The following is a 25,877-nucleotide window of genomic DNA, read 5'->3' on the forward strand; positions in this document are numbered from 1 at the left end:
GTAAATGCTGTTAACATTCAGATTTTGATTCAGGAGTTCGGGGTGAGGCCCAAGATTTGTTCTCAGGTAATGCTAACACTGCTGGTCCAGGAGCCCTACTTCAGTGACAAGGAATTAGGTAAGTAGCATGGTACTCTCATGCTCTCCTTTGGAGCCAACAGTCTGGTTTTGGATTGTAGTTCAACCACTTATTAGTTGAGCCACCCTGAGAGAAGTTCCTGCATTAAGTAGGCCTCAGCTTCCTCATTTACAAAATGATGGTACTAATAATCCTTAACTCAAAGGAGTTTAGAAAAGATTAAGTGAGTCATTGTACATGACAGGTCTCAAAAGAGTGCATGGCACACAATAAGAAATCAATCAATGTTAATTATTATGATTCATTTTTTAAGTTATCATGGGTCACTCACTTCCTTAAAATTACGGAATGGTTTTCCAATGACCTCAGCATGAATTCAGACTCCTTGACGTGGATTACAATGCCCTTCATGACCTGGCCCCTATTTTCCTCTCCATCCTCGTCTACCTTTTGTCCCTAGCAAGGCACTTTAATCTTTCTCATCTTGATCCCTCTGTCCTAGGTGTTCTCTTTACCTAGAATACCCTTCTGTTTCTTTATCCAGCCAACTCCTAAAAGCCCTTCAACATTTAGTTGAAGCAACTCAAGTTCATTAAGTTGGAATTCTTCCCAGACCCTGCCCATCACCACTGTGGGTTATAACGGTAGCTCTCTTACAGGTCCCCACAGTATCGAGGGCCCAACACTTTCCACATTACATTGTCATAGTCAGATTGCCTGTCTCTCTTCTTTGAGGAAATTCCTGTGGTCGTAAGCTTTCAATAAATGTCCATTGTGGAATTAATAAATGAATAAATGACCAAATATATTCCTGGTGTTCTTGTAGATCTCTGTTGGCCCAAATGCTTTTATGAGGCCTCTTCGTTTATGGGTCACAGATCTCTGAACTTTAAGGACCCAGACAGGCTACAGCCCCGTTCTCCCCCTTCCCAGGGATGCACGCAGACTCACCACTGCCATGACCCCCACCAAGGAACTGGTAACATAACAGCCCTGTAGATAATACTCAGACATTGCAGTAGTTCTTGCATTTTCAGATTCAAGAATACAGCCAATGGAGGTATGTATGTGGGGCTCAATCATCAGCTAAGCTACTAACCTAGAACAGTGATTTTTAAACCTACATTCAGCAGACTCAATTAAAATGCTAGGTGCTTTGCATAAACCATATTCACTTAACCTTCTTAACTCCTCTTCTGGCCTCTGAGACCTCTCACAATCTAGCTCCAGTCTGCTTTTCCAACTAAGTCTCACTGCCCTCATGTGCTCCAGCCACACCAGCCAAAAGCAGGCTGAGATACCCAGCTGCCGTCTGCAGGGTCTTCACAGGAGCTAGTTCCTTGACCTGAGATGCATACCCATCCCCCCACCCCCGCCACTCCCCTACACATAGACAGACTCCATACTGTCTCTGCCTCCTTTTCAACTCCAGAACACAAGCTCCTTGAGGCCCAGACTCTGTTTTTTGTTTTTATTTTTGTTTTTTTTCCCCCCACTGCTCTATTTCTAACACTAAGAGTCGTGCCATAGGAAGAGCTCAATAGATATTTGTTGAATGTTGAGTGAGTTAACACTTCCTATCAGGTCACTACTTAACTGTGACCCCCATGCTCACCCATCTAAGGGCAGCCTCCCTCTCCGTTTAATTCTAGATGAGCTGCCTGCTGGGTTTGTTTGTTTTTATGACATCTATCACTGATTATAAATATTTTCATTTGCTCACCTTTCTCTTCCCCCTGCGTTATCTCCAACAGGCTCTAAGAGGGAAGAAAGGATAATAATTTTGTTCAGTGTCTGGCACCTAGTACTTAGTTGATAAATATTTTTTCTCTAGAGTTGTTCAGTGAAAATTAACTGGCCAAAGAAGAATAGTGGCACTATTATTTCATTTTATTTATCTGACATACAAAATCCTACAAAAGTTTCAAGGGCCCTTTGTAGCTTTAAAACAGGAAGAAACCACTAGTATTACCTTAAGAAAGTCAGAATGGGAAAAAGCCTTAGATGTCATGAGGTCCATTTTCCTTGCTCGGCAGATAAGTAAATTGGGGTACAGGAAAGGGAAGGACTTGCGCAGCTAGTTAGGAGCAAGATTGGAAATAAAACCCAGGATTGCTCACTGTGCATGATTCATCCATCAGTGAGGAATAATTTATGTCCTTACCCTGTGTACTTTGACTTTTGTGCTCAAAATGAAGCTAGGCTTCATGCAGTGGTTCTTAGCTCTGGTTGCACAGGCTGCAATCACCTGGAGAGCTTTAAAAAGTACTGATGGCTGAGACCCACCCCCAGAGATTTTCATGTAATTAGGTTAAAAATCCTGATGCCAGGCTACAGTCCCAACCAATTAAATCAGAATCTCTGGGGATGGGGCCTGGGCATCACCATTTTTAATGCTCCCCAGCTGATTCCAACAATCCAGCCAGGATTGAAAAGCACAGGTTAAGAGGAAGAAAGGGATGCACCTATTTTGATTCATTTGAAAACAGAACTCAGGACTCCTAGCTAGTATCAGTCTAATCTCTTGACCAGGTTTTCTTCCCTAATTATCAGTCCTTGGAAAAAGTCATTTGTAAAGAGCCATCCCCAACTTAATCAGAATAGAGCCAACAGTCCTGGTATGTCTGGATCAATTAATCTTGTACATAAGGACTCTGCTTGAGATAATTTTCATAGCCAAGTTCACAATAACCCAAGGTAGACAGGAGGCAGGGTTGATTTCTTCATGATACTCTCTACCCAGAAGAAATTTCCAATGGTCAAGAGGAATAAAACATACTAACTTAGAGGAAGCAAACAGCTACTATGTAAAACAATTATCTTACAAAAAGGAGACCCACTGATATTTTAACATTTATTCAAAGTGTTATTCAAAGGAATAGGAATATTTTCAAAACCTCAGATTACGTTTATTTCAAAGGGATTTAAAACACTTAATAGACTGCCATCCTTTTCTTTCAAATTCATTATGTTATCCCAAACTGTTTACGGAGTCTGGGAGTTTTGACTGCCAGATCCCATCACTCTGGTGACATCTTCAGGTGCTCTGCTGTAAAAGCAGGCAGGACACCTGAAACTTCTGTAGGTCCATTCAGAGGCAGAGGGAGGTAAAAGACAAGTCCCAGGTTGCTACAATTTAGGATCAGATGTTTCCATTTATAAAGTAGTATTTGGGCTTAGTCAGGAAAACTGAATTCACTTCTATTAGGCTCATGAAGAGTTCACTTGTAGCCAGTTTCTGGAGGTGGTGGTAGTAATTAGACCAATTACGCGAAGACCTCAATTTGATAATCGTGTATTGTCAACAAATGACTCACAGTTTTGGTATCTGTAGCTGGTTAGGAAAATTCTGTGGAGACACTGTCACCTCGGCTCACGCCTTCTCAGTGTGGACAATGGAAACTGGTGGGGGTATAAAAAAGTCTTGCTCTCTTTAGATATAAAGCACAGATATACATGCAGTCCATAAACAAGCATATAGTGTATCAGCCCTGTTAAAATTTCATAGAGCCCACATGTTCTATGATTCCCTTTATATGAAGTGCCCAGAAAGGCAGATCTATAGAATTAGAAAGTACATTAGTGATTGTCTAGGACTGGGGGAAATGAGGGTGGAGGGCTGGGGATATCAACTAATGGGCACAGGGTTTATGTTGGGGTTGATAAAATGCTCTAATATTGATTGAAGTGATGGTTACACAACTCTGAATATTCTAAAAGCCATTGATTTGTATACTTTAAATGGCTAATTGTACAGTATGTGAATCATATCACAATGAAGTTGTTAAAAAACACTTTTGTCCTTTAAAAAAAAATCATGGGGTGGTGACTAGGGGGGAAAAAACATCTAAAGAGGCTCCTTAAGGGGCAAATAATGAAAAAAAGAGGGGGAGGAGAAACTGCCTTGGACCAAAAACACTAAGGAATTTCATTTTCAAGCTCTGTATTCCCAGCCCAAACATCAGCCACAACAGCTCATCTCATTTCCCTGAGAAATTCCTTAGTTGATCCTACCCAAGCCACGGAGTAACCCACATCTCTACCAATGGGTGGAGTCTGGAACTAGTTCTGCTGGCCAGTCTCTAATACTAGCTGGGCTGAGGAAAGGGGTTGGGGGAGGTATGCCCTACGGGGCGGGGGGGGGGGGGGGGGGATCAGGCATCATGGCTGCCTTGCAGGAGTCCTATTAGAAACTGTTTCCTAAGAACTGGGTTGCTTGAGACCACGGGAAGCTCCCTGAGCACTTAGCTGTTGAACTCATGTTGCAGGGTGAAATCCTCAAGGATATAAACTCTGAGGTGGTTAGCAAACATGGCTTTTATTAGAGGATACTCTCGGAATCAGCTCCTGTGGAAAAGAGGAGAAGGAAACAGGAGTCAGTTGAGGGAAAAGTTGAGCTGTGATGCAGGTCCTGGAAATGGGCTCAACCAGCCCCAGGAGAAGCTCTGGAACTGAGACAGCCCTCCAGAGTTGTCCCAACAGCTGAGCACAAGCCCTTCATTCCTGAAGGGATATCTGGGTGGTGTATCTCGGTATTCATCGCACTCAACGTTTCCTAAGGGTCAGAAAAACACCAGCAGCAGCTCCTGAGATATCCTGGTTGTTGTGACTAAGGCAGACTACAGAAAATGACTGCCAAGATGAATTTGTTCTTTCAGTCACAGAATCGTAGAGAATGCATTTGTATAGCATCATAATGAATATGCAATTAACATTAGCTAATATCACAAACTTATACTGATATTGACAAAATAGATGAACCAGTTGTCATCAAGGAAGCCACATCTGTCGATGCGGATATTTAGTAAATGCTGCTGATAATGTGCATTTCAATACCATGCATCAGTGTGTTGTGTTGTCTGGCATGTAGTATCAGGTATGATACACTATATCCTTAAGTCAGATTGCCACATAATATAAAAACTATATAAATTGTTTAGCTTTTTCATATATATATATATATATTTAAGAATCTACTCATTAAGATTTCCCATGTTCTGTCAGACATAGTTTTGGGAAACCCTGCTCTTATCAAAAGCTACTCCTATTCCTAAGCCTTCCATGCTGTACTCCTACTAGGTCTTTCTGGCGGCTATTGCGCTCCCTCTAGAGAACCCTATATTTAGAAGGCATGAAGAACCCAGACTGTTTACAGAGGGGCTTTGGAGAGACTGTGAATTCCCTAAAATTGAAGGAGAAGTGTGTGTGTCATGGTCTATGTACATTTTTCCAGGATAGGAGTCCATAACTCCCATAAGATTCTCAAAGGGGCCATTCCTTTGAGTTTATTAATCATTCCATCTTCCATGATGCTCTTTCTAGTGTTTTCTCATAGTCATTGTGTATATTTGTATTCCATCAAGTGTTATGAACCAAATGAATTGCCGTATCTCTTTAGCGCTTTCACTAAGGCCTCTCTTTTAACACACTCTGAAGTTCCTCCTTAGAAAAAAAATCCCCAACTTGCTATGGGTCCTCCTAACTGAAGACATACCTTAATATTCAGCCCCTGATAGTGAATATATCCCAAGTAGGTCCATTTTTAACATATCCAAGAAGCTCCCTAGAGTGGTTGGTGTGACTGTTCAAGATGAGAGCACATTCAGGGAGTTCCTTTTCTTGCCTCAATTTCCACATATATTCCTTGCCTTGCTCTGAAGAGAAATCCACTGGGCCTGGGAAATTATATAAGCAAAAAAAAAAAAAAAAAAAGCCATTGAATTTTTGTGTTTTAGGTATAGCTACCATCATTAGCACTTAACCAAGTATCAGGTAGTGGGCTAAGTGCTATATAAATAATTTTGCTTAATTCACATAACAAGCCTAGAAGGTGGATGTTACTGTTACTCTCACTTTACAGAGGAGGAGATGAGGCTTAGCAAGGTCAGAGTGCTCAAAGCCACACAGATGATGAGTAGTGAAGGCACGTTTGACTCCCAAGCTGATTAACTCCAAGGCTCACACTTCTCTTTTTTTTTTTAAGATTTTATTTATTCATGAGAGACAGAGAGAGAGAGTGAGAGAGAGGAAGAGGGCAGGCTCCCTGCGGAGCTGGGAGCCCGATGCGGGACTCAATCCCAGGGCCCCGGGATCACGACCTGAGCCGAAGGCAGATGCTTAACCGACTGAGCCCCCCAGGCGCCCCAAGGCTCACACTCTTAACCACTAAGAGTGACTGCCAGAACCATGTAAGGCTACCTTGTTTGTTGGAGGGGAGGAATAAATAAATAAGTAAGTAAGTAAATAAGTATTTATTTATAGATGTGTGTGTGTGTATGTGTATATATAAACAAGTTACAAAGCTTAATCAATAATTACAAAATGAATGCCATCTAACCACCACCTGGGTCAAGAGATAGAACATGGCTACTCCTGTGTCTCTTCTTATCCCAGCTTCCTCCCTCCACACTGAAGGTAACCACAATCTTGACTTTTATGATAAAGGCTTCCTTGCTTTTCTTTATACTTTTACCACCTAACGATGCATACTTAAACATAATTGATTGGTCTGCTTTTTTTTTTCTGGTGGGGGGAGGTTATATGAATGAGATCATACAATATCTCTTTTCATATCCTGAGTTTTCATTTGCTCAACACTGCTTTAGATTGATCTAAATGCTTATAGTTGTATTTTGCTCACTTTTATTCCTGAATAGTGTTCAGTTGTGTTGATGTGCCACAATTTACTCTTTCTGTTGTCAGTAAACGGTTGGATTATTTTCATTTTGAGGCTATTTTGAATAATGCTGCTATGAACACTCTTGAACCTGAGTCCTGGTGCGTATGTGCATGCCTTCCGGTAGGATATAAACCTCCAGGTGGGATTCTGAGTCGTGGGGTATACATGAATTCAACGTTAGAAGAAAATATCAAATTGTTATCAAAGTGACTTACTGCTCTACACTCCCACCTGCACGGTATGAGATTTCCCGTTGCTTCCCATGATGAGGTTTGTTTAAAAGACAGACTGCAGCTTTGTTTCTTGTCTTCTTTGGGGAAGAATCTCAAGTCTTTTCAGCTGCCTGCCATTCTTTCTTACACAGGTCCACCAGGGCTGCTTTGGTTATTGAACTTCCATTTTCCAGCCACATTTCCTTTTTCTACTTATATTCTGTCTCTTGGAAAAGAAAACACCTCTGAATTCTTATCAGAAACGAATTCAGCGGAACTCATAGGAGGAACAGGAGAAAAAGACCAATAATGGAAATTTCCTAGAAAGATATTCTCCATCAGTTTAGCTATGCTATGCAAATGTCCCAGATACAGGAATATTTTTCCTTTTTCCAGGTTAGAAGAAACCCAGTCCGCACTCCAACCAAACACACAAGTTTAACCAAGTGTTTCCCACAGATGCTACATTATGATTAGTAGTGAAAGCTTAGCAGGTTTAGTTTGTCAGAGGATTAAGTTTCAAGAATGAAAGCTCCTGAAAGGATTTTTGTCTGATGTTCAGAACAGAGTCCAGCACATAGTAGGTGTTCAATGAATATTTGTTGGTTGTTCAGTATAAGCCTTGTGTGTCAAACGTCATTCCTAAATATCTCAATGAGAAGCCCAGTGATTTTATAGGTTCTTGAATCTATAAGGGATGGAAACTTTTGACTGTTGCTATAGTCAGCATTTCAACACTCCCGAATCAAGCACTTGGCTCACTCTCTCTTTTCTCTAGGCTACGTGCACTGGACTGAACATATGATGGGATGAAAAGTCCCAATGATGGACTTACCAAAGATGCAGAGCAAGAGAGGACTTCAGGATCTTTCAATTTTCAGTTATATATTGATATCACCAAATATAGCTGATTTTACCATAAGAGAGCTGCAGTATTCAAAAATGATATTTTTGTGCTATTACTCATAATTCATTTAAAAATATTTAGAATGTAACGTCCTGTGCCAACCACTGTACGAGGTGACAGAGCACTAACACTGAATGAGATAGAGATGGTCTCAACATTTTGATCTAGTGTGGACCTGGTAATTAAATTACATTGGAATTAGAGCCATGATGGAGAAAACAAAGTTGTCTGAGAGCATGAAAAGAGGGTACAAACACATGAGGGAAACAGGGGAAGGCTTCCTGGAGGAAGGGATATCTAAGCGGAGACAGGAAAGAGGAATAAGAGTTCACCAACCAAACAAGAGAGGTAAGAAAAGGCAAGGCAGAAAGAAGAGCATGAACCAAAGCCAAGAGGCAAGAGAGAACAAGAAAGTGAAAAATGTTCTGAATGACTGAAACACAGACTATATGAGAAGATCGGGAGAGATAAGGCTAGAGCAGAAATCGGGAGCAAGGTTATTGAAAACTGTATCAAGGGGTCGAGAGCAGTGGGATACTAAAGGAAGATTCTAAGTAAGCCGGTGACAAGGTCAGATTTGGAGTTAGAAATTTGTAATCACAATCTCAGCCTGAAAAGAGGATGACCTCTGCTAAGCAAATGATAGTAAGAAATGAACTATATGTAGGAGGTGCAATTGATAGGAAATGGTGAAGAGCCCAGGGTGAGGAGAGGAAGAATTCAAGAAACGTAGCTTGGCAGTTGGGTAAATGATTTACTGAGACAGGAAACATATGGAAGAGCAGTTTGGGGAGCAGGGTAGAATGGCTGGGTTTTGTTTTAGCTGTGTTTGAAGTGCTGGTGAATTTTACAAGTGAAGTGTACAGAGCAGAGAAAACTAAGGAAAAGCTGTGAGTCCCATAGGCAAACTTAGGCACTCCAGCAGCCACTGAGTATCTAGTAGAACATTGGGGCTGTGTCAACAATATTAAAGGAAACTGGTTTAGTGGCTATTTTTTTATCGTCTCATCATGGGCTTACGTTGATTTAATCTTCTGTCCTGGCTTCTCAGCCATCCTTGCTGAATAAGGAACTTACAACCTGGTGTTTATCATGAAGCAGATTCTACCTGCTAAAACTCCAGGTCCCTTTCTTTCCAGGCAACTCCCTAGCTACATTTCAGAGAGGGGACTCGAAGATGTTGGTAATGGAGGTCACATTGTTTGTTGAAAACAACACAAACAATGACAACTAACTTTTTAAGTGTTTGGGAAAGGGTGAAGCCTAACATCTTTTAGAGCTGCCACAGACACAGAGTTGCACCAACTGCCTTCTTGAACCCTAACTCATCCCTGCAAAGACCTAGGCGTTCTCCCAGGGAGGGCCCAGCTTAGGCTAGAAAGATGGTAATTCTTGTCGAAACATAAGTTAGGTTGACCTGTATGGCTTAAGAAACATATTAGACTTTGAATTCAAACCTTATTGAGCTTTTTGAAACCCCAACCTCTTCTACATCCCCCACTTCTTTTTAGATTACTGAAGTGGGTTTTTTTAGTTTGGCTACAAACCTCTCTGTATCTCAGTTTATATCTCAGTTGGTCAGATATTGAGCTAAGGAGAGACAACATTTTTGTTTTGTTTTGTTTTGCATGTAAACTTCACAGTAAGCCCATGGGGGGGCACTGGGGAGGACAGAAGTTAAACAGCTTTCCCAAGGTCACAGAGCCCACATTCTTTAGCAACAGTGCTATACTGGTTCCCATTTTCTACCTATTATCTTAACCTTGATGGTGACAATAATCACTGTAAAGGTAACTAGCACGTATTGAGCATTTATTATGCCCCTAAAACTCAATGAAAACACTTTACATAGATTTTGGCATTTCATCTCCACAACAGTTTTACAAAGTACTACTGTCTCCACTTTTAAGATGAGGATTCTGAAGCCCAGAGAAGTTATCACCTGCTGATTGCACACAGGTGACAAGTGAAAGAGCCAGGATTTGAACACAAAAGGCTGACCTCGGAATCCTCACCGTAATCATTACACTTTGGTTGGGGTAACCTCTTAGGTCCCTCTCCCACCACCCAACCCCTGCTGCCACCTGTTCAAAGATTCAGTGATTTGTTTCTATACCATGGAGCCTTATCACATTATATTTCACGTAAGTTACATCATTAAAAGTATGGTTTTGAATGGTTGTGTTGAGTTTATCTGGTTTAACAAGTTTTTGTCTAGCTTAAGCATTGGAAGTAGCTAAGGAAGAAGCAGGTAGAGCCAGTCACAGGTCGGCCCAGGGCCAAGGTGAGGGAGTGAGTTTCTTTTTCAACCCTGAAGGTGCAGAGATAGGGCTGTCTTGGCTTCCCACTCCGCAGCCTGGGAGAGCCTAGTGCCTCATCATATAGTAGAAGCCACCTTTGCCAGCAGGGGTCTCTGCTTCACAAAATATCCTATTGATTCTTCTTTTGGATCCAGAAACAGGAGACTGGCTGGATTTTATTCTCAGTGCTCAGGAGGAACTCTAGAGCCCAGATTTCCCAGGACAAGAACAAAACAAAACAAAAAAACCCACAAACAAAATAAGACAACATTTTACCTTTCTCTAGTCTTTGTTTTTGTTTTTTAAACTGAGAGAGGATTAGTAACAGGCAACTATAATACCAAAATTTTTAAAAAATAGATCCTGAGCATGGTGCCTCCCAATGTCTTCAAGCTAATGCACTAGACTTGGAAATGTACATTTGGCATGCTTTTTTTATACTTGTACCCTAGCTATCTGATCATCCTCCATTCCCACAACACCTTTGTCCTACCCTTTCAGCCCCTCCCCCGCCCCAATTCGGGTCTATCTGTTTTGATTCGGAACTCTTCTCCAGACCTTCCCTGTCTTCTGCCTCCTGCTAAGGTGGCTTTGTTAATGCTAGTACTTTGCCAATAATAGCCAACTCAAAACAATGTAGTACCTTGCCTTCTCAGCACAAAAATGTACTTGATGACTGTAGAACAAGTGTATCAACGATAGTGCAACTTAGTGGCTGGGAAACAGAAGTACAGGAAGATGGAAGGAGAGAAAAAGCAAAGTGGTGAAGAAAAAAGAGAAACTTCTAATAAACTCCCCTATATGGTGTGATATGTGCTTTCACATGTTTCTCTACTAATATTAGACTTAAGAAGCTTCCTTAATCCCCACAGTGAGCCTGAACTTTGACTTGCTGAGGAAATTCAGAGAGCCCTGAATCTCTGGTCTTGATTAGCCAGATATTTTACACCCCCAGTATAAGATTATCTGGGAAACAGTGTAAATGAAGCTGTATGTTCATCCTCATTCTTTTTCTCCACCCTACCCACCCTGTGTTCAAATACTTCCCTCCCAGGCTCTCACTTCAGCCCTGAATTTACTGACAAAGCCTCTGCAGCCCGTGAGTGGGAAGGCTGGGGCAGAATGTAAGGAAAGGAAATAAATAATGGATGATGAGTTTGGCTGGTGACATATTGTTGCAACAGCAGCAGAATCTGCAGGAGTTTAGATGCAATTCTACAGATCTAAAGAGATCTTCAGTACAAGAGAAAGGAAAGAAACTCTGGCTGTCTTCAGCAGATCCATAATTTTGAGCCCACACTTCACGGTTATCATAAGGCAACCAGTGGGGTCCCACACATCCAAACATTTATGATGGTCGAAGGTGTGATCTGAAGTGTATGAAAACAGCTTTCTGCTCAAAAAAAGCTCTCAAGTAGCCTGAAATACCCTATTCATTCACCAAAAATTGACAGTTCCTAGTTCTAACATCATGATGTCAGCGGAACAGTATTGTATGAGTCAGGTACTCAAATTCAACTGATTTGAGTAAAAAGGGATTCATTAAAGGCCATGGGTGGAGAGAAATTCAACAGCAGGATGATGTACTAAGAAGCTACAGGCCATTCTTCTCCAGAGAGACACCCTGTTAACAATATACTGACAAGAATACCTCTGTGAGAACTCTAGAGACCAGTCAAGAAGTTACAGCACTCAAGGCATTGTAAAACCAAGAAAGAGTTCCAACAAAAAGGGTAGGAAAATTTGCAGTATTTGGCACACCCATCCCTGCCCTACCCTCATGCAGAATAGTGCTGAGCAACTGGGAGGAAATCCCTCAGACCATCACGATGGTAACAAAAGAGTGGACCATGTGCCTAACATTCTAATTTGTCTGGGGGTTGCCTGAGTGACTAGTTTCTACCTTTCCTGACTTGGATGGTTTAAGAAACTGGTACCAGTTTGGAAGCCACTGAAACAGAGGGGAGCAGCATGTCAGAACTGCAGAACCACAGGTAGACACCAGGGGGAGCAATAGATCAGAAAAGGTTTGAGATGTCCTAGAACTTGCAGTTGAGCTGATTGGTGAAGGTCTTCCCCTGCACAAAGCTAGTAGGCAAAGACCTATAATACTGCTGGGAGAGGTGGTTGTTTTTTTTAAAATACCCAAATCCCAGCAAAAGATTATAAGGCAAACAAGAAACATGGAACAAAGAGGGAACAAAAATAAAACACCAGAAACTGACTCCTACACAGAGACACAAACAAAAAACAGATCTATGAGCTGTCTGACAAAGAATTTAAAATAACTGTCATGAAGATGCTCAATGAGTTAAAAGAGAACACAGACAACTAAATGAAATCAGGAAAATGAATAAAATAAGAATATCAACAAAGAGATATAAAGTATTAAAAAATAACCAAACAAAAAAGATGGAGCTTAAAAATACAGTAATAGTACTGAAAAAAATCATTAAGGGAGTTAAACAGCTGACTTCATAAAGCAGAAGAAAGAATCAGTGAGCTTGAAGACAAGTCATTTGAAGTCACTGAGTCAGAGGAGTAAAAAGAAAAAAAGAATGAAGAAAAGCAAAGAAAACATAAGGCACTTATGGGACACTATCAAGAAAACTAATATACATATTAGGGAATCCAGAAGAAGAGACAGAGAAAAGGGTTGAGATCTTACTTGAAGAAATAATGGCCCAAACTTCCCAAATATGAGGAAAGAAAAGGACACACAGATTCAAGTAGTTTAAAGAATCCAACTATGAGGGGCACCTGCGTGGTTCAGTCAGTTAAGTGTCTCTCTTTTTTTTTTTTTAAGATTTTATTTATTTATTCATGAGAGACAGAGAGAGAGAGAAGCAGAGGGAGAAGCAGGCTCCCCAAGGAGCAGGGAGCCCAATGTGGGACTTGATCCCAGGACCCTGGGATCATGATCTGAGCCAAAGGCTGACGCTTACCCATCTAAGCCACCCACGTGGCCAAGTGTCTGACTCTTGATTTTGGCTCAGGTCATGATCTCAGGGTCATGAGATCGAGCTCTGCATTGGGCTCCACACTGAGCATGGAGCCTCCTTGAGATTTTCTCTCTCCCTCTCTCTCTCTGTGCCTGCTCCCCAACTTGTGTGCACACCTGTTCTAAATAAATTAATTAATTAAATAAAATATTTTAAAAGTGGACTATGATAAATCCAAAGAGAACCCCCTGAGACCCATTATAGTCAAACTGTTTAAAGTCAAAGACAAAGACAGAATCTTGAAAGCAGCAACAGAAAAGTAATTTGTAACATAAAAGGGAGTTTCCTTAAGATTATCAATGGATTTCTCTGCAGACACTTTACAGGCCAGAACGGAGTGGCATAATATATTCAGAATGCTGAAAGAAAAAAAGAAATAACTGTCAGCCAAGAATACTGTATTCAGAAAAACTGTCCTTCAAAAATTAAGGAGAAATTAAAACTTTCTCTGATAAACAAAAGTTGAGGGGATTTATTTATTACTAGACCTGCTCTACAAGAATTATTAAAAAGAGTCTTTGAGTTGAAATCAAAGGAGAGTAGACTGCAACACAAAGACATATAGAAATATAAGATTCTCTGGTAAAGGTAAATATATGGACAAATATAGAAACCCGTACTACTGTAATTTTGTTCACAGAATTTAAATGACAAAAACATTTAAAAGTAACTATAAATTTATGTGAACAGTATACAATATTTAAAAATGGAAGTTGTGACAAAATAAAGTGGAAGGGTGGTGTTGTAAAGGAGTAGAGTTTTTATATGCAATCTTAGTTATTTATCAGTTTAAAATAGAATGATGTAACTTTAAGATATTTGATGTAATTGCCGTGGCCACAAAGAAAATATTCTGTGAGATAGCTAGTCAAACTCATAAAACTAAAAGTGGAAAGGTGGTTACCAGGGGCTGGGAGGAGGGGGAGGTGAGTTTTTTTAATGGGTATAGAGTTTCAGATTTTCGAGATAAGCAAGTTCTGGAGATCTGTCTCACAGCAATGTGAATATACTTAACACAACTGAACATAGACTTTATTTTTTTAAAGATTTTATTTATATATTTTTGTGTGAGAGAGTGTGTACAAGATGGGGGAGCAGCAGAGGGAGAGGGAAAAGCAGACTCCGTGGAGCAGGGAGTCCAATGTGGGACTCCATCCCAGGACCCTGGGATCATGACCTGAGCCAAAGGCAGACGTTTAACTGACTGAGCCTATGTTCAGGTGCCCTGAACATAGACTTTAAAATAATTAAGAAGGCCTATTTTGTGTGTGTGTGTATGTGTGTGTTTTACCACAATAGAAAAAAAAAAAAAAAGGCTACTGGGGGTGAGGGGAGAGTTAGAGTTTATTGGGAACAGAGTTTCAGTTTTGCAAGATGAAAAGAGTTTGGGAGATGGATGGTGGTGCTGGTTGTATAACAATGTGCGTGTATTTAATGTCACTGGAATATATACATAAAAATAGTTAAGATGGTAAATTTTATGTTTTGTGTATTTTACCACAATTTAAAAAAAAAACTCACTAAGTCCAAAATAACCAATGAGTGTGACTATATCAATGAATTCACCTCAAACTAAATTGTGTCCCACTTTTCCTGGCATAGCACATTCACAATCCATTACATAATATTCCCAAAGATTTGCCAATAGAAATAAGTGAAATGCTGCCCAAAAACCTGGTGTGGGGTAGGTTACAGAATCACCAGGGCTAGATTCAGCGATATACAGGCAAGAACAATGCCCCCAACTCATGCCATGAAATAAATGCACAACGTGGGCAGCATGCTACCACCGCAAGACACTGGACACTGCCACCTGACCCCTTCCACTAATTCTGTCACTGGCAACACTTGTCAAAGCAGTCCACAGCTTCTCCCCTCAGAAGACTAAGAACCAATGAACCATTAGATAGCAATTGACAGAATAATTTTATGGAAACTTCCTATTAGCAGAGTAGCTTTAAAGTCATATCTTAGGAACCAGTGATACTGTAATACCTTAAACATGCATTGATAATATTTTTCAATTTTACAATTAGGAAATTAAATTTACAGGAAAAAAACACAAAAATCTAAAGAGCTTTGAATTTGAAATTCCTTTCAATGCCCTGAATTTCATCTGACCTTTATAATAAAAAGGCATGCTTTTATACATATTGTGATCAGTAGTTAGCTTAACTCATTTTTTTAACCTTATATAAATACCCTCAGGTTCTACCAGGTAGCTAGTACAATAAAAAAACATAACACCTATTTCTCTCTTGAGGTAGCCAGCCTCCAAAATGTTCCTTTAACATTTACATCCCTGTGTAGTCCCTGCCACTTTGAACCAGGGTTAGTCCGTGTGACAAACAGAATATGGCAGACATGATGGTTTGTCACTCTTGAGATTAGAAAAAGACTATGGAGGGCGCCTGGGTGGCTCAGTTGGTTAAGCGACTGCCTTCGGCTCAGGTCATGATCCTGGAGTCCCGGGATCGAATCCCACATTGGGCTCCCTGCTCGGCAGGGAGTCTGCTTCTCCCTCTGACCCTCTTCCCTCTCATGCTCTCTATCTCTCATTCTCTCTCTCTCAAATAAATAAATAAAAATCTTAAAAAATTAAAAAATTAAAAAAAAAAAAAAGACTGGATCTCCTAGGGATACCTGGGTGACTCAGTCAGTTAAGCATCTGCCTTTGGCTCAGGTCATGATCCCAGAGTCCTGGGATTGAGCTCCACATCGGGCTCCTTGTTCAGCGGGGAGCCTGTTTCTCCCTCTGCCTGCCACTCCCCCTACTTGTTCTCTCTCTCCCTCTGTCAAATAAATAAATAAGATATTTTAAAAATAAAAGACTATGGATCTCTTAGATCTCTCACTCTGGGGGAAGCCAGGTACCGTATCATGAGGACACTCAAGAATCCCTATCCTACCTGATAAGGAACAAAGATGTCCAGCCAACAGACAGCAAAGAATGGAGCCTGCCAGCATGGATATGAGTAAGCTTGGAACTGGAAGCGCCTCGAGTACAGCCTTCAGATAAGAACTTCAGTGCCAGCCAACAGCTTGACTGCAACTTCCTGAAACACCTTGAGTCAGAGGTCCCCAACTAAGATGCTGTCACAGAAACTGTGGGATTGCTTAAAAATAATAAATGATATTTTAAGCTGCTGAGTTTTGGGATAATTTGTTATGCAGCTGTACATAACCAATATATCTCTCCAGCAGTTCTGTAAGGGAAATGCACATGCACGTGTGTGTGTGTGTGTGTGTGTGTGTTTCAGAAAAAGCTGTTAAAATGTTAAATGCCTGCTGACATATATGTAAAACTATGAGAAATGGAACAATGCCCCCAAAAGGCACATACTCAGCCTGCTGCCAAGTAGGTAGATTTTGAGAGTAAAAAGGTCCAAATTAGGGGGACCTGGGTGGCTCAGCTGGTTAAGTGTCTGCCTCTGGCTCAGGTCATGATCCCGGGATCCTGGGATCGAATCCCGCATCAGGCTCCCTGCTCCACGGAGTCTGCTTCTCCATCTCCCTCTGCTGATCCCCCTGCTTGTGCTCTCTCTGTCTGTCAAATAAATAAATCTTTTTTAAAAATGTCCAGATTACCTCCAAATAGCCTATCCTACTAACCTGAAATTTTACCAGTAGAGATAAATTTCACTGGGTCTTGTAGTAGATGGTCTTTGAGAGTCTCCTGAAAGGCATAACATCTTAAAATAGCATTTACAATAAGGTCATGACAGGAAACAAAAGCTAATTCTAATGATGCATCTGAAGAAACTTTTAACATGGAGATTATTTACAAAAGTGTGGGCATGGTTATAGGAACCAAGAAAGAATGTTGAAGGTTCCAGAGATTAGCAAGCTATGGAAGATATTTGGGCAAAAGGCAGAAATTGCGTTAGGAGAGTCCACTGCCAGGTGGACCCCAGGAGTAGGGGGCGACCAGTCGTAACTATCATAATGAGAGGACATAGCCACCCCCAGAACCATGGTGCCAAAGCAAGGAGGGAATGGAAAAGAAATGTATTAAATCTCTCTCTACCCCCATCCTCCAGGCTCATCATGTGGGTGCCTTCCTTTGGGCAAAGCTGAGCAGCAGAAAGAGGACAAAGGAGCCCACTTTGTGCAGGGGTCAGTCCCCCGGGGACACAAAGCCAGACAGAAAAGGGCAGAGAATAGATGGTGGGGTAGCACAGCATTAGAGCATTTTCAGATTCTTAAAGAATCTTGAAAATTATCTAAGACAGTCCCCTGGTCTGTGTAAATCCTCTTTGTTTCATCCCTAACAGAAATTCAAAAATGCCAAAGGCATGGCTTTTGGAGTCCAGCTGGCCTGCTCTGTGCTTGCAGGCCTTGTGACCTTGGGCAAATTACCTAACCTTTGAAAATCTCAGGTTTCTTTTCCTGTAAAGTGAGCATCATAATAACCTAATAGAGTTATGGTAAAATTAAATAATATACACAGAGGTGAGGAGACTTATAACACTTATAATTAATATAGGTAGGTAGGTAGGTAGATAGACAAACTCTGGAGTGATGCATGAGAAACAAGTAACAGTGAATGCCCATTGGGAAGAATTTTGGAGGAATGAGTCCAGGGTAGAAGGAAAATTTAATTTTTATACGCTTTTTATAGTGAGTACTGCTGGATTTTTTTTTCCCCTTGTATATGTACTATCTTTTTAAAAATCTTCCTTGACACCAACAGTCTTTCTTGTCTTGTATTCTGCTGCTTATTCCATTTATTCCACAACTATTACTTACTAAAATGCTTACTACTATACTAGGTGTTGGGGCTACAAAAAAATTAAGATACCATCCCTGCTTTCAAGTGGCCAAAGTCTAGTTGCAGGGACAAAAAGCAAGCAGATAAGCATTATGCAATGTAGTTAAGTGTGGCCCGTCTGATTTTTCTTATTTAAAATTTGAAGACACATACACACACACATAATCCCCCTTAAATGTCCCCCTTTTTGGTTGCCCTTATCACATTCTAACATCCTATATAACTTATTTATTTATGGTGTTTATTGTCAGACTCCCTCCACTCCACAAAGATGAGAATTTTTGCCTGTTCTGTTCATTGGTAGATCTCTAATGCCTGAAATGGTGAAATTTTTCAGTAGATGTTTGTTGAATGAATAGTTGCTATGTATATCACATATACATCCAAAAGCATGGAAAAGGAACTGCCAGAACAAACCATAAGGAACACTGAACTTGTTTTTGGAGGTCAGTAAGGCTTCCCAGGAGAGGTGACACCTTGTGCTAAATCTTGAAGCAAATCTAGTGACTCTGGCTGAAAGACCTAACGTTTTAAGAGCACGCAAATGAGAAATACAGAGAGATGAAACACACAGGAAACTCAAGTCCAAACGCATAAAGGTGTAAGAGAGATTGGCACATATGGAAAACCCAACATATGGCAATAAATATTGGTTGCTGGTAATTGTTTATGCTGGCTGGGTGATGGGTTCTTGAAGATTTGTTATACTGTTCTTTCTCCATGTTTAAAATTTTCCATAATACAAAGTTAAGAATAAATGAATAATTAAACTATTTTAATGAGTATAAAAGAATTTTAAAAATGAATGGTTCTAGGCAGGGGGGCATGGTTACATTTACCAGCCACGTGTAAGAGCAGCCAAAGTGGGATGGCAATAGATTGGGGGGGGCGGGGAGAGGTAAATACCTGACAAGGAATAGATGAATCAATAGTTTTCCAATTGTAAATGACAACTCAACTCAAACTAGCTCAAGTACAAAAGGGAATTCATTGATTCACGTACTAGGGAGTACAGGGTGTACCTGGCATTAAAAACTACTGGATCTAAGAACTTAATTGACACCACCAGAGCTCTGTGTTTCCTCATATCCTCTTTGCCTCTGTTCAAATTCATTTCTCAGATACTCCTCCAGGTGGTGAGTGAAATGACCATTGATAGCCTCTACCTCAAAGCCTCCCATCTTAAAGAACATTTCTCTCCCAATGACTCTGTAAATCTCACGGGAATCTCTGATTGGCTCTATTTGGGTTATGTGCCTCTCCCTGAACCAATCACTGTAGGACAGGGAGATGAAATAATATGATTGGCCAAGTCTGGAATAGGTGGTAGCAAGTGGGGGAAGAGGGGACCGCACCTCAGACACCATGATTGACAGCTCCACCAGGACCACATGGAAGAGGGGAAAGAAGGATCCCTTAAGGAAGGGATGCTAGCAGATCCAAACAGCTGACATCATGGCTCACACAGAGTGCCATAGTTGATACTGGAGATGAAAAGGTTGTGGGGTGCAGAGTGGATTGAGCAGTAGGAAAGGGTAGGGATAGGCAGAGAGGCCTTATTTTTCTAAATCAGGCTACACTGAACTGGGCTCTGGAATTATAGAGAGATTTGTTGTTGGGTTGGGGGTGAGTGGACAGATGTGGGAAGAATGAAAATCTGAAGCTCACATGAGCCTCCTACAGCAAATGCTACATCTGGGCATGAAGTGGTTAAACATCTCCCACTTTTCCATGGAGGGATGATTGAAGACTGAATATGGATTAAAAACTGGTAATGGAAATGCTGTCATTTTCTCAGGTAAATTGTGAAGTTGAATGCAATTAGAAAAACATCCCCAAAATAGCTTTGGTTTGGTTGGCGTGTGACCAAACCCTGAACAGCTTAGATTAGTATAAAAGAGATTCAAATATCTGTCTTTCACATATGCTTAGGAAACTGAGCTGAAGGAAGAGGAAAGCAGCCCATGCCATCTGTTTAGGAGGTATGCAAGCTCCCAAGTGAGTTGGGAAAGAAAAGGGGCTTTAGTCTTTTAAGACCAGTAGGCAGTGAGAAAGGCACCAGCTCAGAGAAACAGAAACAAGGTCAGAACCCAGGACAGATAGAGAGTCTGAGACCCGTAAAGCCAGCAGGAGCACTGTGCCTTCTGCTGTGTACCACACCAAGTTCTTGCCATCAAAATAATTCCATATACATCTTCTCCTAAAAAAAACCTCCCTAGTATCTCGGCAGTAATGAGTTCTTCCATTAGTGGTAAGGTCATCCATAGGATTCACTGGCCTGTGCCCAGAGCTTGCCTGTGAGGAATGAAAGGAGAGGTTTTGATGACATTGAGCCAAAGGACCACAAGTGCTAGAAAGCTACTGTTGGTCAGTCATCATTCTCTTCTGTGAGGTTCACAAGCATGCAATACATTCAAGAGCCATCAACAGATGAGAAATCAAAATACTACTTTATTTTCACTTGAATAAATGCTCAGCGTCTTAGGGCAGAGCTCTCTTGTGAAAACAAGGTCAGAGCAAGCAGCTGACAGAAAGGCCTCCCCGAGCCTCTCCTTCCCCACTACACACCGAAATCTTCTCACCCTCTGTCCTGCCACATTGGACCAGAAATGGAAGCAATAAAAAGTATGCTCAGCTATGCATTTGAAGAAGAGAAAACAAGATGGCCAGATCCCAAGAGGAGGCCTTGGCTCAGCGTATCTATTCCTGCTGCATGAAGTATAAGAAAAAGCTGCATGGAGGTTCCTAACCCTGCCCTTGTTAAATGTGGCCCAATTAATTTCCTGGAATCCAACCGATCTAATGAACAAGTCCTCTCTGGCAGAAGGCAAAGGTCAGGAGAGAAGGGGAGAGATGAAACTGCCCTTTTCTCTAAATATTTGCTCCTCAAAATGTGGGCCCTGGACCAGCAGTATGAGCATCACCTAGCAGCTTGTTAGAAATGCACAATCTTGGGCCCCACCCTAGATGAAGGGAACCTGGGAGTGGCATTTTTTTTTTTAAAAGATTTTATTTATTTATTTGAGAGAGAGAGAGAGAGAGAATGAGAGATAGCAAGCACGAGAGGGAAGAGGGTCAGAGGGAGAAGCAGACTCCCCACTGAGCGGGGAGCCCGATGCGGGACTCGATCCCGGGACTCCAGGATCATGACCTGAGCCGAAGGCAGTCGCTTAACCAACTGAGCCACCCAGGCGCCCTGGGAGTGGCATTTTAATAAGATCTCCAAGGGATTCATACGCACATTAAAGCTTGAGAAGTACTGAGTTTCTGAATCCCAAATCCATGCCCAAATTGTCATTTCAATTTTTGCTTGCTTCCAAAAATAGTGCTCTGCATATGGTCAATAGTTAATGAAAGGATGTTTGAGAAATTCTTTGGGGCATCTATTTAATTCCATGTGAAGGGAGGAGATCATTTCTGAGAAACCAGCACCCATTCACCAATGAGTGGCTTAGAGACAGAAGCACACCGGAAGCAACCAAACAAAACAGTTCTAGACATACATGCATAGCTCTGCCGTGGAGGACAGATGGACATAGTAAATTTCCTCTCACTTCACCCCCCCCATAATATACTCTCCTTTCCTCACTAATGCTCTCCTTCATCCAAGCTACTATGAAGCTTTTGTGTTGGGCTGTGCTTCACACACAGGCTAGTACCACATGCATTACATGTCTCTTGCAGCCCTGTCCTCAGACCCAAAATCTAAGAGGGAGATACTGCTATCTGTAGGCTATCAAAAAGCAATTTGGCACATCAGTATTTCTCCCCTTTAAATAGTTGTGACTGTCATGACCCAATTCATATCTTACCTCTGACAGTAGCAAAGTCCCAGGCCTGGATCTTCATCCAATATTTGCCTGAGTAAGAAGTTAACGATAAAAACTCAGAGCACTCAACCCCCAATTTCTTCTCTTTGCTCTACCTGATATAATACCTTACAGTAAAAAGGGCCAGGGGCTGACAAATATTTATGGATTAACAAGAGTCTGCCATAATATCTTTAGGGGATCCAATAATGACAGGATTTAATGAATAATGATTAAATTACCATCTGCTGAGTACTTATAACGTACTTGACAACAACCTTATGAAGTAAGTAGTATTCCCATGTAATAAGTAAGGGAATTTGAAGTTCTCAGAAATTGAATGACATCCAGGAAGCAGCCAAGATAGAAACCCAGCATACCTCTTAAGTACAAAGCCTCTCAACCACTACAGTAATATGATGTTTCACTTGTCAGAAAACACTGCAAACTCCCTGTGTGAGTAAAGAATCATTTTCCTTCTCTGGGGCTAATGTGAGGATTAAATGAGATTAAAGATGTTAATGCAGTTAGAAAAGTAAGATACTGTAACATATAAGGTATAATTTAGTACATTAAGATCATGTCCAAATAAAAGCCCTCGGTACTATACAAATGGCAACTATATATGTAAAAAATTTTCACACTTGTAATTAAAGATATCCCAGGTCATTCAGTATATAGTTCTTATTCATCAAATTAGAAAATGCTTTTCAAAGTTTAACCTCAATGTTGGCAAGAATGTTGTGAAACTACTACATTGCTGGTGGGAGCCCAGGTTAATACAACCTTTCTTAAAAAGCAAATAGATAATAGGGCGCCTGGGTGGCTCAGTCGTTAAGCGTCTGCCTTCGGCTCAGGTCATGATCCCAGGGTCCTGGGATCGAGTCCCACATCGGGCTCCCTGCTCCGCGGGAAGCCTGCTTCTCCCTCTCCCACTCCCCCTGCTTGTGTTCCTGCTCTTGCTGTCTCTCTCTGTCAAATAAATAAATAAAATCTTTAAAAAAAAAAAAAAGCAAATAGATAATATGTTTCAAGACATTTTTTAAAAAATCGAAATAATCTCTTGTAAGGAAAAATAAATTAGGACAAAAATTTAAGTACAAATACAGTTGAGAGCATCAATTCTGAAGCCAGATTGCTTGGATTTAAATCCCAGCTCCACTACCTATAAGCAGTGTGTCCTTGGGAAAGTCTCTGTCACCTGGTATCCAAAATGGGGATACTAATAGTACCTATTTCACTGAGTTCTTATGAGAATTAAATGAATTATTATAGGTAAACTACCTAACCCAGTCCCTGGCATAAAGAAAGCATGATATATAAGTGGTATCTATCATTTTTATTATCTTAGCATTATTTATAGTAATAAATAATTGGAATCATTCCATCGGACCATAGAAAAATGGTTAAGTACACCATGGTACAGACATAAAATGAATATTATGAAGCCCTTAAAAACAAGGCTTTAAAAGACTATTTAACCACATATATTGTAAAGTAAAAAGAGCAGGAAACTCTATATATCACCCCCATACCACTCATGCTTGCTAAAAGGGCACATTGTACAAATAAGGTTGTGTACAAAACAAAGGGTGGGAATGACATCAAAATATCCGCAAAGAGTATATCTGGGTGAAGGGACAGGGTTGGGGGTTTCTTCCCTTACGTTTCTGGACTTTACAAATCTAGGGCAGTGCTTCTCACACTCTAATATCTTTGTCCCTTAGCCCCAGCCAGTTACCGGCAGACAGCCGACCCTCAGGCTGCCTGGAAGAGTGAATGAAGGAATGGAACCTCTGGAGAAAGGGCACGGAACTGTCCTGTAAATGGAAACTGGAACGCATGCACGCCCAGACTGATGATCCACAGTAACAGGTGTTTTCCATCTCTGATCTCGGTGATTCATTCTGCACAGCTGCCGGCACACAGAGGTGTCAGCGGCTCCTAGAATACAACGCCCCACACGCTGAAGTGCACAGTGTTCCGGACGCCTGGGTGGCCACACACCGAGACACACTTCAGCGACAACCTGGATCCACAAAAAAGAAGCCCTGCCATCTTAAATATATTAATGACTGACTGCAAAGAACAAGAAGCTATGGCTTGTGCCTACGCCCCTTGCTCCCAGCCGCATCTTTCTAGTTTTCAAGCAATCTATTGAGGGTGAGTCTGCATGCATCTGGTCGCTGGCGGACCCCCTCCCTAAACACACACACACACACACTCACACTGGCGGATCCCCCTCTCTAAACACACACACACACATACACACCCCTTCCCCCATTCGTCTCTTTCAGACTAGGACCCCCTCCCTAAACACACGCGCGCACACACACACACACACACACACACACTCTGGCGGACCCCCCCTCCCTAAACACACACACACACACACACACACACACACACACACACACACACTGGCGGACCCCCCTCCCTAAACACACACACACACACACACACACACACACACACTGGCGGACCCCCCTCCCTAAACACATACACACACCCCTCCCTTCCCCCATTCGTCTCTTTCAGACTAGGCGCGTCTCCGAGTGTTGGGTTGAATGGGAAAGAACGGGGCCGTCTTTGTCATTAATCCTCCCCTCCTTCGGGCGAGCCAAGCTTCTTCCGGGTCAGCGACAATACCGCCACCCCAATCGGGCCCGCGGTCCCCCATCCTGCTAGCCCTGCGCCCGCGAGGGCCAGGTCGCCATCGCCCGCAGGTTGCGGGAGGGGAGGCGGGCGAGGAAGAAGGGCGGGCGGCGCGGGAGAGGGGGAGGGAGGGAGGGAGGGGACAGCAATCCGAGGAGGAGGAGGAGAGAGCAGCCTACCGCAGCTGGCGAGGAGAATGGGAGTGCGGGGCGCCAGACCGCCGCGGGGTGTCACGGCCGCGGCCAAGCTTGCCAAGCGCGGGGCAGGCGCCCGCCGCTTTTAAACCCGGGAGGGCGCGGCGGCCGCGGCGGCGGGCGGATCGCGGCGCGCGCGGGGCGCCGGGCGGCGGCCGGATGGAGAGGAAGGGCTCGGCGGCCGCGGCCAAGGGGAACCCGAGCCCGCCCGCGGCCGGCGAGGCGCAGCGGCCGCCGCCGCCACTGTGCGTCCCGGGCGGCGGCGGCGGCGGGGTCCCGGCTCACGGCCAGGCTGGGGCGGCGGCCGAGCCCGCCGAGTTCATCAGGCGGGCGCACGAGTTCAAGAGCCAAGGGGCGCAGTGCTACAAGGACAAGAAATTCCGCGAAGCCATCGGCAAATACCACCGGGCGTTGTTGGAGCTGAAGGGGCTGCAGCCGGTGCCCGGGGAGCAGGAGCGGGACTCGCGCGCGGCCTCCCCGCCCGGGGCCCCAAACCCCGGCCGCCTCTCGGAGGAGCAGAGCAAGACAGTGGAAGCCATCGAGATCGACTGCTACAACAGCCTGGCAGGTGAGCTGCGCCGCGCCGCGCCCGGCCCCTCCTCCCCTGCCTGCCCGCCCGTCCCCCGCCCCCCCCGCCCAGCGCCCGGCAAGGGGCCCCGGCCCTCCGGTCCCAGCCGACCGCTGCGGCGCGCCCGCGCTGCCCACTTCCCCGCTGGCACCGTGCTGCTCCGGGATGGAGGACCCGGGAGGGGGGCGCTTTGGAAAAAGTGACTTTTAGGATTACACCTCCCAAAACTCGTTGTCATCCTGTGTCCCTTCCCCCTCATCCATCGTAAATCTCACCTAAAAATAACTGGACAGACAGAAGAAGCCCCGCTGGCCTGGTGGCGATTGCTGTTGCTACTGCCCACCAGTGGACCTGGGTCCAAATGCGGGAAGTAGCGCCCAGGGTGGGCACCCGCGCCCACCGCACGCCCGGTGGCCCCTTTCCTCAGGTATCATTGGCACGAGAGCTCGCCCTCACTGACAGCATCCCGATGGGTAAGGTCCTTCCTGCCCCAAGTTCCCTTGGCCTCGATAGCAAAGGGCAGTTTGTCACGATGCCTTCAGCATCTTGAGCAAAATGGATTCCAAAATGCCACTTTCTTCTCTCTGAGCTCTGCTGGGGCCCCTGGTTGCCAGGTGAAGAGAGCGATCTCAAAGGGAGGCTAGTTCATGGTTGGGCTTGAGCTGTGTGCAACATCCTCGCTCCGTGTAGCACTGGTCCTC

General features: G+C 43.0%; 1 protein-coding gene and 1 long non-coding RNA gene across 3 annotated transcripts in view; one reads left to right on the forward strand and one right to left on the reverse strand.

The window, feature by feature from the left end:
- Nucleotides 1-1,801: 1,801 nt before the first annotated feature.
- Nucleotides 1,802-25,584, reverse strand: LOC141373276 (uncharacterized). 2 transcript variants are annotated; one of them, XR_012379065.1, is made up of 4 exons: nt 25,452-25,584; nt 5,574-5,754; nt 3,397-4,426; nt 1,802-1,836 (listed from the first exon to the last, which is right to left on the reverse strand). It is a non-coding gene; the product is annotated as an uncharacterized lncRNA (long non-coding RNA). The 2 variants fall into 2 exon arrangements; XR_012379064.1 differs by lacking the exon at nt 1,802-1,836 and having other exon boundaries at nt 2,993-4,426.
- The window catches only part of TTC9 (tetratricopeptide repeat domain 9), a 29,939-nt gene continuing 28,607 nt past the window's right edge, over nt 24,546-25,877 (forward strand). Inside the window, exon 1 of the mRNA XM_025870469.2 lies at nt 24,546-25,176. Coding sequence (XP_025726254.1) covers nt 24,768-25,176 — 409 coding nt within the window. The 5' untranslated portion in view covers nt 24,546-24,767. The remainder of the gene's footprint in view (nt 25,177-25,877) is intronic.

Source organism: Callorhinus ursinus, unplaced genomic scaffold, assembly GCF_003265705.2.
Source record: "Callorhinus ursinus isolate GAN/ISIS: 27379988/994484 unplaced genomic scaffold, GSC_fseal_2.0 scaffold8, whole genome shotgun sequence".
NCBI classification, from domain to species: Eukaryota; Metazoa; Chordata; class Mammalia; order Carnivora; family Otariidae; genus Callorhinus; species Callorhinus ursinus.